At 38.1% G+C, this 14,734-nt stretch overlaps 1 protein-coding gene across 2 annotated transcripts in view; it reads right to left on the reverse strand.

Moving 5' to 3' along the window:
• The window catches only part of SLCO3A1 (solute carrier organic anion transporter family member 3A1), a 366,118-nt gene that overhangs the window by 78,172 nt on the left and 273,212 nt on the right, over positions 1-14,734 (reverse strand). For both annotated transcript variants that reach the window (XM_072617496.1, XM_072617487.1), the window contains exon 4: positions 2,452-2,715. In XM_072617496.1, coding sequence (XP_072473597.1) covers positions 2,452-2,715 — 264 coding nt within the window. The remainder of the gene's footprint in view (positions 1-2,451; positions 2,716-14,734) is intronic.

The raw sequence follows: 14,734 nt of genomic DNA on the forward strand, positions 1-14,734 counted from the left end.
ACTGAGAAATAGCTAGATTACATTATTTATGCTTCCTTAAGGGATGCAGCTTTTGTGGTATGCTTTAATGCTTAAATGCTTATGTGCACTTGTGATTTCACCTATGTGAATATACCTTTCACTGATGAATAATAATATTAGCTAATAATAGTTACAGTCAATTAGCATTTTAAGGCTTGCAAAAATGCTTTACAAATATCATTTTTATCCTCACAGCAACCCTGTGCAGAAGATGTTTCTATTATTCCCATTTTACAGATGAAAAAAGTGAGGGAGACAGAGGCTAAGTGATGTGCCCAGAGTCACAAAGCTATTAAATATCTGAAGCTAGATTTGAACTTAGGTCTTCCTAACTCTAGTTCCAGCTCTCTATCCATAGTACCACCCAGCTGCCTACAAAGCAATGATCTCAGTCCAGCCAGATCTTATCACCCTATAGTTCTTGTTCATAGTTTTCTAAGATATTTTAAATAGAAGAAGCACCAAAGGTGTAGCTCTGGCTATTTTGTTATTTTGGGAAATATCAGTACAATATTTGGACGATCTATGTGTGATGTCTCATTTTTACTACACTGGTGGTTCATCTCATTTTCTAATAATATATGTTTTGATGACAATTATTTGCCATTTTCCGTTTAAAAAGTCACTGTTGGAATATGCTATAGACTGTTTCTATCCATCATATATATTTCCATTTCCTTTTTGGTCACCTGCGATACTAATTCTACAATCAATTAATCAATCAACATGCACTTATTAAATGCCCACTATGTGTCAGACATTGTGCAAGTGCTGGAGATGCAGAGAAAGACGTTCTCCCAACCCTCAGAAAGTTCAGGGGTGGACGTGGGGAGGCAGCTAGGTGGACAGTGAATAAGGTGGTTGTTTATCCTTCATTTTTGAAGAAGACCAGTGGACTTAAAGTCAGCAAGACCTGATTTTTGAATCCTGTTTCAGATACTTACTGGCTGAGTGACTCTGGGCAAGTCACTTAGTTCTCTGTGCCTCAGTTTCGTTATTTGTAATATGGAGATAATAACAACACCTGCCTCACAGGGGTGCTGTGAGGAACAAATGAGTTAATATATGCAAAGCATGTTGCAAACTTCAACCCAAGGCATACACACTGTTAGACTAACTCAAATGGTATCCCTTTTGTTATATAAATTCATACTCTTAGGGTGCAGTAGTAGATAAAAGCACTGAGCCTAGAGTCAGAAAAACCAGAGTTCAAATGTGACCCCAGACACTTCTAGTTGTGTGACCCTGGCCAAGTCACCTGCCTGTATTTTTAAAAAAAAACACTGGAGAAGGAAATAGTAAATCACTCTATTATCCTTGCTAAGAAAATCCCATGGACAGTTGGTCATGAAGAGTCAGACACAGCTGAACAACTGAACGACAAAAATACCATTAATTCTTAAGATCTACTTTGAACTTGTCTAGTATAGACCTGTAATGGAAAACATTTGAATGTCAAAATTAATTAAATTGGTTCTTCCTGGGCAGTTTCATTAGTTTCTAAATATGTAAGTATACTCCAGACACATACAACATTTACTATTACAGAATTTTAAGATCAAGAATAGATTGGATTTACCACATCTGCAGATTAACTTTATAGATTTTTTAAAAGATTCCTTTGTGTGAATTCTCTAGTAACATGGGCCCTAATTTATTTCATTATTTTTTTCATTTTGAAATGCTGTTTTTACTTTGAACCTGCTTTCCTGGATGCTTCATTTGTAAAACTGAGCCATTGCTATAAATTGCCAGGGAGCAGTACCTGAGAAACTAGAGATCGCTGCATCTATGATATCAAGGACAGGGTTTGACAGAGATCAAGGAACTCTTGAGTTCAATATCTTCTAGTCTATTAGCTTCTCATTTTTTCCCAAGCTCTTTTCAGCTGTTGAATCAAATACTAAAATAACCCTGAGTTCCTTTCATCAAATATTTACAAATACACTTTGATTACTAACATTTTACCAGAAACATTATCATTTTTTCATTTAAGTGTTTTTAAAAAATTGTTACCCCCTTAAATATGATGTTTTTATGTCTGAGGCCAAATGCCTTGGCCAGAGGAACATAGCTCCAACTTTTAAACGCAAGTCAACAGGAAAAAACAATTCAATTTATATAAATTCACTTTAGAAATTGCTTTTCAGGAATGCTGAGGTCCATCCTGCAAAATGAAGGATCCTTCTATAGCTAGATGTACCAAATCTTGGGGCGCTCTAAAGAACTTCTTATATTGTGCCCGGTACAGTACCCTGGATTCAACAAACATCTGATTCAACAAGTATCAATTTTGCTGAGCTTCCCAGAGAAGGAAATCACAACAGGAACAAGAATACTTTGTATGCTCACATCAGACCATGGTGGTGAATTTAACTATTCACCTTCAGAAGGTGAGAGAGGATCATGAGGAGCTAGGGAATTCGTTACCTCTTAGCTGCTGAAAACAGGAAGTGCTGTTGTCCGCCTCAAGAGGGTATCTCAGGACCCCGTTACTGGGCTTGGGCCTTTCGTAGTCTCTTTCAGGGAGCATGGCTTGCTCGCTCTCCACTGTGGGATCTGGGTGTGGGGACAGGGACTGTGGAAACCCAAACATCAAGACAGAGGAGAAGAAGAGTAAAGCACCGCAGAGCAGGAAGCCTACCCACCAGGCACCGATCCAGCGGGGGTCATCTGGGGTGATCTCCAGGACACCTGCAATGACAAGATCACGTCTTAGCTGCTGCATCTATAGGATGGACATCCAGGTCTTTAGAGACAAACACTGCATTAGTGTGGAATGTTTGAATTTTTCTGTCCACAACCTGTATGGAATTCCACAGTGAGATGACTTCAGAAATGGACTGTATCTTGGGAAACTCATCAGTTCCACATCAATGTGGAAACATCAGTTTTTCCTATGGTCTATGACTGAGAATTTTTTCTTCTCACTGCTCTCTTTGAGGGGAGGAGGGGGGAGAGGAACAGCAAAGATCCAGGTAACATTTGTAGAACAATTGAGAATTGACTGGTTAGTGAACATGTAACACAGATATAAAGAAAACAAACAAAGTTGATGGTCCTCATTCATTCCCCAAAGTATCTAAATTGTGAGTTCCTAGGCTATATCATTACTTGTTGCCTTAAAATTTTTTAACATATATTTATATTTACAATTATATATACTAGAATTATATATATGTATGCATGTGCACATATACATGCATGTATGTATAAACATGCACATATAACTGTACACATGTATGCACACATATGCACACGTGTGCACACACACATATATACCTATATATAGATACATATAGATATATATATAGTGTGTACACACACACACACACACACACACACACACACACTCACTCAATAAGGCCCCTATTTTCAAGTTGACATTTGACAAGTTACTTTAAAACTTGGTTGGCATTCTAGGATGCACAATTTTAGACCATCTAATATAATAATCCTTTGAAAACCAACTCAAATATATTCAGGATAGAGTTTGGTTTTTCTGAAGTGTCTTGTATATAGTAGACATTCACTAAATGTTTGTTGTCTTTGAATAAATGAATGGTTACACCTTAGGCCATCAGTGAAAACAATATAATAAGCTATGTACAATAAACTGAATTTGTGGGTATTTCTACAACTTTCAAGTGTACCATGACTTGCAAATAAATAACTATGCTTTTTGATGGAGTAGAACAGAGAAAAGATGCCCATGAAACAGTTTCATGTCACCTTGGATCTAAGAGCCCTAAAGGTCCATGACCCAATGTATTAATCAAGTTGGCTATAGAAGAGACAAGGCTCTTTCTGACTCTGTTTATACTGGATGAACAATTGTGATTCTCAGTCCCCAGCCTGTGAAATGACAAAACTGACTTCCAAGAAGATGCTGGCAGCTGGTAGGCAGCCTTTGGAAATTACAGATATAAATGCAGTAGAAATTATGACTGCCTTCACACAGGGACCAAATCAAATGTTATCCGGTGTCATTGGTGCTAATGTGAATTTCTGTATTCTGACTGATAAAGGGCACCATTTAGGGAATACAAACTCATGATAGAAGCATCACTAAACTGAAACCAACTCTAAGGTGGTAGAAAAAACCCCCACATACATGTAAACCAAAAAGGAGCAAAAAGAAGCAAAATTGCCTCAGGAAGCTGAGCAGGGATGTTTTCCCCAGTCATTTACTCTGTTTCTTCACCTGCTGCAAGGCGATAAATGAAAACACAAAGAGGTAAAAGTCGTGGCTGTATTTTCCTCTGTTGTGTGTATACTCTGTAAATGGGAAATCTGAGAGCTGGCAGATGTGAATGAGAAAAGAGAAACCCGGGCAGTTATTTTGGGGGACCCAAATTAGTAACACATTAGAAGTCGTGTTTTCGTTAGAAACATAACAATGTCTGCTCTCTGTGTGTGAGAAAATATCCCACGGATGTAAGGAAAATGTTTCTGTGAATTTGTCAGCTCATTTCTGGTTGAATTTAGTGTGTGTGTAGAACAGTATAGCATCACATTTGTTTATAATTTGTGAGACTCCAGACAGAACTAAATGAACCAAAATAGGCACCTTATCTTCTGAAAAAACTGGGGAAAGTGTTTAAAGGCATGAGGAGATAGAGGTTTTAGAGGTCCAAGGAGATAATAGTCAAAATAGACTATTTTGGGGAAGTCAAAGTTTTCCCCCCTTCTACATTCATTGCTTAGTACACTGTGAAAGTAAGAGAAAATGCAAAGAAGAAACCAAATGATATAGGAATTGATTTCTTTTGGGAGCAGAGAAGCTATAAGGTGCCTCACAGTTATTGAGTTGGATTTTCATCATTCGGAAATGACCATAGGTAGATGGAATCTTTCTCCAGGTAGCTTCTATGGTCTCTCCCCCAAGATAAGTCTTTTGATGAAGTGATGAGCTATGAAACATTGAAACTGGGTACTGGGAGAATCTGGAGAATCTTCGTGGCATTCTTACCTAGTTGTCTGGTGGAATGAAATTTTGATATGGAGTCAGAAAACCTGGGTATGAATCCTGACTGTCATTTACTAGCTATATGACTGCAGACAAGTCACTTCTCTCCTGTGGATCATCAGTTTGAGTGAAATAATTAATGACAGTGATGGTGATGGTGATGGTGATGATGATGGTGATGGGGATGATGGTGATGATGATGATGGTGATGGTGATGATGGTGATGATGGTGATGGTGATGATGGTGATGATGACACTTTTATTGCCTTGAAGTCCTTTCACTTTGTTGATCACCCTGATCTCCTTGATACTCTCTTCTTTCCAGGTTTCTGTGACACCATTCTCTCCTGCTTCTCCTACCTGTTGGACCACTCCTTCTCCATGTCCTTTACTGGATCTTCATCCAGGTTACAACAATTAACCATGAGTATCCTCTGAGGTTTTTTCCTGGCCTTTCTTCTCATCTCCCTCTACATTATTTTTCTTTGTAATCTTATCAGCTTCCATGAATTCAATTATCACCTTTATGCTGATGATTCTCAGATCTACTTATCCAGTCCTAACCTTTCTCCTAACCTCTAGACTCACATTTCCAACTGCTTATTGGACATCTTGAACTGGATGTCTTGCAGACATTTTCAATTTGGCATGTGCAAAACTGAACTCATCATTTTTACCCCTAAGCTCTCTTCTCTTGTTAACTTATCTGTTTCTATCTTCCTAGTCATCAAGTCTCAACACTTAAGTGTTATCTTCAAATCTTTACTGTCTCTTACTTCCCATAGCCAATCAGTTGCTAAATCCTACCAATTCTACCTTCATAATATCTTTCTTATATGGGTTCTTCTTTTCTCTAATATTGCCACCATCCTGGTTCAGGTTCTCATTATCTCACTCTAGGACTATTGCAATAGTCTTCTGGTTGGTCTCCCTGCTTCAAGTCTATCCCCACTCCAATCTGTTTTCCACTCAACTATCAGATTGCTTTTCCTAAAATACCAGTTTGACCATGTCATCCCCTATTCAAGGAAGTCCACTGGCTTCCTATTGCCTCCAGGATAAAACATAAAATCAACCTGCCTCCCTCCTAGTCTTCCTAGACCTTCTTCCTCCTCTCCAAGTAGTCTGAGATCCAGTGACACTGGCCTCTTGCTGTTTTGTCACACGACACTCTCCAGCTGAACATGCATTTTCTCTGGCTGTCCTCCATGGAATTCTTCTTGGAATTCTCCCCTCTTTAACTCCATCTCCTGAATTTCCTCGATTTCTTTAAGTCAGACAAAATCTGAAGAAGTCTTTCCTAATACCTCTTAATGATAGTACCAGTGTGGATTATCTCCAATTTATCCTGTCTGTATCTTGTTTATACGTAGTCATAGGTACAGGTTTCATATGTAACATAGTTGCTTGTGTGTTGTCTCCTTGAGAACAGTGTCTACTTTTTGCCTCTATTTGTATTCCTAATACTTATCATAGTGCCTGGAGGCACGTAAGCATTTTGCTTATGGATGCCCTGCTTTGTGAAGTATACAATACTATAAAAATATAGGAAATCTCTTCAATTCCCTACTAACCCCATTGTTCTAAAATTCTATAATAAACTACTCGAATTAAAAAGCACAGTAGTCTTTTCTCATTAAGTTTGTGATAGAAAAGACATGAGCCTCATACTTACAAACCAATGACCTATTTCATTTACTTCAAAATATAGAACCACCAAGAGATAAGAGAGGCAAAGGGGGATAACAGAAACAGCCTTGAACTTGAAAGTCAGGAGACTTTCAGATCTGAGCTCCCGCATATACAAGTTAGATACATAACCTTAAACAAGTCATTTGACACTTCTGTGCCTCAGGATCCTCATCTGAAAAATGGAAATAATAGTACGTTCATTGCTTCTCCTACTGAGCGGTTGCCAGGTATGGGCTTCCTGAGCGTTAAAACCCGTAGTTTGCTGGCATCAGCTAGACCAGGCTCAAAATTTTCAGTGTGACTCTCTACACCATGGAAACTGGGAAATGCTACAAATCAGGGTTTGATTTTTTTTATTTTGTTGATTTTCTAGACTTAAGAAAGGAAGGGATAAAAATGTTAACAATGCAAATTAGGCTTAAAAGCAATTTATGCATTTGTTTTCTTGAAGAGCCAATTGTTAAAAAAAACACCCTTATTAGGAGTTGACTCTAGTCTTGCTTAAAGTGATATGTGGCAAAATATGACAACCACATTTCATGATGAGACCTCAGCCAAAATGACTGCCTTAAAATGTTATGGATTTATATTTAATTGGCAGAGGATTGTGTTGGGTCAGTGTTGTTTACAAGCTGCTAAAAGATGCTGTTTCTAATTAGCTGCTTAGAAGATATGTTGTTAAGGAGGCCAAACTTGTAGGTTTGATCCTTACTTCTGAAAATGAGATTGTCTCACCTTTTGTGTGCCCTGGGATGGATAACAATAATTAGCATTTATGTAGCACTATCAGGTGCAAAACACTTTAAAAAGAATTACCTCATTTTATCCTGACAACAACTCTGGGAGATAAATGTGATTATGCTCCCCATCTTATAGATGAGGAAACTAAGGCAGACAGAGGATAAGTGACTTGTCAAATATCTCAAACTAATGTGAAGTCAGATTTGAACGCAGGTCTTTCTGACTTCAGGTCTAGTATTCTATCTGGAGCCACCTGAGAGAGCCCATTGTCACTACTGGGGAACAATACTTCAGAATCTATGTCTCACTCAGAAAAGATCATTTGGAATGCTCCTATATCTTCCTATTATTTCCCCATATATTCTTACTATACCTCCTGTATCGACTCACTATCCTACTTTCTACAGCAGCTCTTTCAAATCTTTCCACCTCTCTCTCCTCAAACTCTCCCTCCTCCATACTCTCAGATGAGAACCTTACCTCATATTTCACAGAAAAAATGAAATCCATTTGCTGTGAACTCCCTCTTCTCCCCTCCTTCTCATCTCACATGATGAAGTGGTCTTAACTTCTTACCAAGTCTAACCCTCTATGTGTTCAAGTGATTCCATCCTATTGTCTCTGCCAACAGATTGCCCCTTCCATCATCCCTATACTTTCACTTATTTTCAATCTCTTCCTGTCTTTTGATTCATTTCCTACTGCCTACAAGCATGCCCATGTCTCCCCTATCCTGAAAAAAAGCAACCTTCACTTGATCTTTCCGTTTCCACTGACTATTATCCTATATGTTTTCTGCCCTTTGTAGCTTAGCTCCTCAAAAAAGACTACAATAGGTATCTCCACTTTTTCTCCCTTTGCTGTCATCTTAACCCTTTGCAATTTGGTGTCCAACCTTATCATTCCATTGAAAGTGCTCTGTCCAAAGTCATCAGTGATGCCTGCTATCAAGTCTCTTCCCACTCCAATCCATTCTCCATCCTTTAAAGTGATTTTCCTAATGAACAGATCAGATCATTTTGTCCCTTATTCAACAAATTCTATTGCTTTCTGTTGCCTCTAAGATCAAAGACGGAATGCTCTGTTTGACATTCAAAGCCCTTCCATAACCTAACCCTCTTCTACCTTTCCACCTTATTCCCTGAAATATACTCTTTGATCCAGTGACACTGGCCTCTTGTCTACTCCACAAACGAACATCCCTTCTCTTCACTCCTTCTGTTTTCTCTGGCGGTCTTCCATGTTGTGTATGTTCCTCTTCATCTGCTCCAATTGCTGACCTCTTTGGCTTCCTTTAAGTCCCAATTAAAATCCCATCTTCAACAAGAAGCCTTCCTCATCCCCTTTTAATTACCTCCTGTATTTATTCTGTATATAGCTTGCTTTGTACATATTAGTTTGCATGTTGTCTCTCCCTTTAGATTTAAGCTCACTGAGGACAGAAACTGTCCTTTGTCTCTTTTTGTATCCCCAGTCCTTAGCATAGTGCCTGGCACATAGCAGGTACTTAAATGTTTATTGATTGATTCTTTGTGAGTTGCCAGCTCATGGTAAATACTTAAAAATATTAAAAGAGTCTAAAATAACAGTCCCCCACCTGGCAGGCCCTTTCTGGCTACCTACCTATCCTTCTGTCCTTACAAGTACTGAGAAATCCAAATGGTTTCTAAGGAGAAGTTTAGACCGCTGAAGACAGCATCAATATTTGGCAGAGTTCAGCACAACTCTAAGGAGAGCAGGGGATAGAACACTGAGCCTGGAATCAGGAATGCCTGCGCTCAAATTCAATCTCAGGTATTATTAGCAATATAATCCTGGCTAATATAAAGCTTAGCTAGATGATCTCTGAGCCCCCTTCTATACTACTATTCTCAAAAATGTTTGTTGCTTATGTCCCTCCCCATTTTAGCACTGTATCCTTAACCTGTTTATTGGTTTCCTCAACTCTAAAATATGGATAATAATAGCACCTGCTTCACAGGATTATTGTGAGTATACACAATATTTGTAATATTGTGTATTTGTAAATGCGAATAGTGCCCAGCCTCTAGCTACCTACACAGAAATGTTTACTAGGCTTAGCAAAATCCAGAAGGATGGTCACATGAGTAGAGAGAAGGATAAAGATTTGAGAGACATGGAGGAAGGGAAAAAAAGATTTGGCAATTGATTCTGTTTGGGTGATGAGTACAAGTGAAGATGCCTCTGAGAATGTGAACCTTGGTGACTAGAAGGATGGACATGCCATCAAGAGAAACTGAGAAATCATGAAAGGGCCATCTAAGTCTTTATTCTCTTTCCCTTCCCCACTCCATGGAACACTTGTGATTCAGAGGGTTTATGGGAGAGGTCTTTTGTGTAGGAGAAGGGCAGTGAAAATTGGAAGACCTAGGTTCAAGTCCTGATTTTAATTCAATTCAATACACATTTATTAAACACCCACTGTGTATAAGATATTTGCTGCTCTGGGTAGCAAGTGAAGCAACAAGGTTTAGATGACACATGATTGCTGACTTCATGGACCAATATAGCCATCCACTAACTATCTGTACAAGATGACCCAGAAAATCTTAGCAGAGCTTTAATGTATTTGAAAATATTAATAGCTTAAAATGGCACCAAGACTTTTTAGGACACTTTGTAGAACCTTGGACAAATCACATCACCCCTGTTGGCCACAGTCTGCTCATCTATACAAAAGAAAAGCTTAGCTAGATGATCTCTGAGCCCCCTCCTATACCACTATTCTCAAAAATGTTTGTTGCTTATGTCCCTCCTCATTTTAGCACTGTATCTATTATTTCCTTCTTTGGCTCTATCAAGGTGGAAGTTTTCTTTTCTTAGCTATTCCAGATTTGGAATGCTTTCTCTCTGATGCTTTCTCTCCACTAATTAGGTTCTCTAGGTGAGCTAAATCTTTTGATTTCTTTTTGGCAAATATGCATGAGACTCCCACAATTGGATAACCAGTCCTCATGTCTGTCCTGAGCCCTGTTGCCTATTGGGTATCTCTATGTGGCTGTCCCATTATCTTTTCACTCAGCATGTCCAGAACAGGTCTCATTATCTTTCCCCCAAAACCTATACTCCTTCATAATTCCATTATTTCTCTTGAGGGAATACCCAACCTTTCAGTCACCAAGGAGCCATCCTTGATTCCTCACTTAGAATCACCACCCATATGTAATGAGTTGCCAAATCTTTTTTATTCCACCTTTATAGATAGAATAGGGTTCCAGCAATTCATAGTTTTGTACTCATGTGGACAACACCCTAGTACTTGCTGAAACTAATTAAGAGCTTCATTGTTTTCTCTGTTTCCAGTCTTGCGACACTCCTATGCACCTGTCACAAAGTTGTGAAAATGATATTCTTAGCATAGATCTGATCATGTCTCTCTCTGGCTCAAGAAACTTCAGAGGCTCCTTATTGTCTGTAGGATAAAGTAGCACAGGTGGATATAATGCAGAGCCTGGAGTCAGGAGGACCTGAGTTTGAAACCAGCCTCAGATATTTACTAGCTGTGTGACCCTGGGCAAGTCACTCAACCCTGGTTGCCTCAGTTTCCTCATTTGTAAAATGAGCTGGAGAAGGAAATGGCAAAACCTTCTAGTATCTTTGCCAAGAAAATCCCAAATGGGATCACGAAGAGTAAGGCACAACTAAAAACAATGAAAATAAAATAAAAACTTCTTATCATAATATATAAAAAGTATGTAACAAAAATATAAATATAATGTAGAAATATAATAATATAAAATATGATAATTAACAGTAATATAATATAAAATAAAAAATCCCTTCACAAGCTAGTTGTAGCCTATCTTTCAAGTCTGAGGCTGTTTTCACTTTACCTCACACATTCTATGTAGAGCATAGCCCAAATTGTTTATTAGCTGTTTCCTGTAAATGATATTCCATTGAGCTATTTCCTTCTTATTCTCACCTCTGCCTCCCAATGAGGCTCAGTTCTTCATGAAACTTCTGATCCTCCACCCCAGCTCGTTAGCAGTCCTATACTTAGATATTATTTTTGTTTACCTAGCTGTACATATGCTGTTCATACTAATAGAAGATAAATTCCTGGACTCAGTGGATTGTTCATTTTTGTCATTAGCTCTTCCCAGCATAGTGGCCACTTAATAAATTCTCATTAAATTTAATTGAATTGGCTTTATTCATGGGTTTGCATGATATTTTTACTCACCTACTAGGCCTGTGAGGCTTTAGTTTTTTGGACCTGAAAAAGCAAAATAAAACTAGGAACTGCAACGTATCCAATTGAACCTCCATCAACCAAACAACCAATCTGGAGACCTGAGAGTGTATGTGAGAAGGGCAGATGGCAGGTGAATTGGGAACATTTGTTTTCTTGCTTTCTCATTGATGAATTTAGTCATCAAATTGAACTGGAGTGTGAATGATACAGAAAACTCTCCAGGTAAATTTTTTTCCTGCCAGGTCATTTACCTATTTATCTAATGAGCTTGGCAATATTTTTGCTAGGGATATAAGATTTTTTTGAAAAGTAGATTACAAAGCTAACTAGAAAACTGAGATTTTCTTATTTGGGGAGAGGGAGAAAAGGGGAGGAAGAAGGAAGATAAGTTCAAGATCCTGATTGCTAAATTAATTCATCCAAGAGAAGCAAATTCTACAGCAGTAGCCACTCCTGGGAATGGAAGAAAGGGAGAGATGATCCCAGTGACCTTCTTTTACTCAGCAAATAGTCAACCATATTTTGTACCAGCTGCTGATTTCATGCATCTTTATGTGCCAGGCCAGGTTGAACACATTACAACAATTCTGTATGGACATGATGGAGGGGAGAGGTCACCAAGGTAAGGTCGGGGAAATGCTCCTAATCAAATTCAAGAAGATATGTTAGGCTGAGATAGCTTTTAGCTCAAGAGAATGAAAATCATGGTGATGAGGTCATCCTTATCATTGTCTATTCCAAAAACAATACCATTTATATTATTTAGTATTAATACATCTAGGAGTGATAACAAAAACAAATCCATAATTATCTTAAAATTTATAGACTACTATTCAGGAACACCTAATTCCCAAGATCTTCCTCATCTGACCCCACCCTCTGCAGGCCTTGATTTGAAGGAAATGTATAAAATAAATCTCTGTACATTTCGTGGTACAGTTACAGTTCCATAAGTCTTATATTTTTCATCTTATAGGAAACATATCAGTTGATTGACAAAGAGCTTTGACTTAAGAACAAAGGGTGTGGTGGCATCAGAATAGGAGTTGAGAAAACTCATAAAACTATAGCCAACATTTACTGGGAGGCAGAAAACAAATTTGCAGTGAGTCACAAAGAAAATGAATTGCTGGAACCCCAAGCATGCTACAACTATATACTGGAGAATACATTATTTTCTTTCACCCTCTACTGGCAGATAGTGGTAACTAACCTTTGTAGTCACACCCATCATGCTGAAAACCCAGATCTAGACTTAAATCTCAGAATTAGGAGTCAGCAGCAAACATATTGCCACAGGAATCAATGGTTTGTTCGAACTCCTTCAAGCAGAGACACTGGAAAGGTGGTGCAGTGTAAATTTAATGAAACCAAGACTGGGGATCTAGGAAATATGAACTTCAGTCCTAGCTCCACCACTGATTAAGCTGGGTAGCTTTAGACCAGGGACAAAATAATACAGAAACAGACGAGCAAAAACTCTCTGTGTCTCAGTTTCTTCATCTGTAAGATGAAGAAATTGGACCAGATGGCCTCTTAGGTATCTTCCAGCTCCAAGATTCTAAGATTCATCGGCACTTTCTGGTTTTGATTCAGAGAAGTCATTATTTGTGTTTAAAGAGGCAAAAAGGATTTCTTCCTTTATTTGGGACCTCTTCTCTGAATGTCCTTTATTTCCTCATTGCTCTTTGATTATTTATTTATTTATTTTGTCTTATCCTATTCCTCCCTTTGAGGCTGTGTGAATGGTTTTAGATATTTAAAATATTTAAAAAGTCTTTCCCTATGAGGTTCTATGGAACATTCCTTGACTCATTTCTTGAAGAGGCCTATTCACTGAATGGGTATTACTTCACTCTAAGTGAGTACCTGAAAAGGCCTGAGCCTAAAAGGGCTGGGGTCTCCCATTGCATCCTGGGTCATCTCCAGTCATTCTGATGAATATCTGATCACTGGATCCAGATGTCTCAGGACAAAAAAGTGAGGCTAGTGACCTTGCATAGCCCTCCTTCACTCAAATCAAAGTCAACTGCAAGTCATGTCATCATTTCCCTAATGTCATGGTCCTCTTTGAAAATGGAGGACTAACACAACCTATGGAGCAGTAGAAAGCAGTCTTGGAGGTCAGAGGATATGAATTTGGATTCACATCCAAATTATCTGTTACTTACTATATATATGGCTTTAACTTCTTTGGTCCTTGTTTATAAATGGAAAGAGCTGGACTCTGTAGATGATCTATAAGGTTCCTTCTAGCTCTGATTGTATGATCATTAATAATTAGCTGTAATTCTGATTATTTGTTTTTCTTCCTGATTAGCTATACATAGGGCTAAATATGTTGGACATTGGTGGAAAACAACTTTGTTCAATCACCTCATAACAGATATGTGAACGTTAAATAAATAAATAAGGATGAACATGACTTTTTTCAACTCGGAAATTTGTAACATCATTAACTCTAAGTAAATATGGCAGTGGGATTAATGGAATGAACCAGAGATTGACTTGATTGGATTTAAAATCATATTTGCTTCTTTTTGGTTGAATTGGTCAATTTAGCACTGTTGAAAAGATGATCGAATCAAGAACCCTGGAGCCCTCGAGTTTTTCATTGATCTTTTCTGCAGGGTAGATTGACATCGGCACAAAGCATCTGTGAAAGTGTCTCTCATTTTGCTTTCAGAGATTCTAATGATGAAAGAAGAAGAAATATTTATTCACCATAGAATAAGGGAACTTCAAATCTGAAAATCACCTTAGGCATCAACCTTGACCCTTTGGTAGAGACCACCAGGACAAAGCATTTTGGTCAGAATGATCCTGAGATCAAAATGTGAAAGAATTCAACTCCTTCACTAGGGTTTCTCCTTGATTCCAAATAATTCTCCTGTATATGCTAGGACACTAATGAAAAAAGGCAATGGTTTCAAAAAATCTGAAATATTATCTTTTAAATCACACAAAGAGCTGAAGAAGGCAATACAAATGTGCTATTATAGCTCATGATGGTTAAGTTCTCAATGCTGAGTAACATGGAAATCTACGAATACATATTGCATAGTTATATCACTGAACTAGAACTGATCATT

Source organism: Notamacropus eugenii, chromosome 1 (genome assembly GCF_028372415.1).
Source record: "Notamacropus eugenii isolate mMacEug1 chromosome 1, mMacEug1.pri_v2, whole genome shotgun sequence".
In the NCBI taxonomy this organism is placed as follows: domain Eukaryota; kingdom Metazoa; phylum Chordata; class Mammalia; order Diprotodontia; family Macropodidae; genus Notamacropus; species Notamacropus eugenii.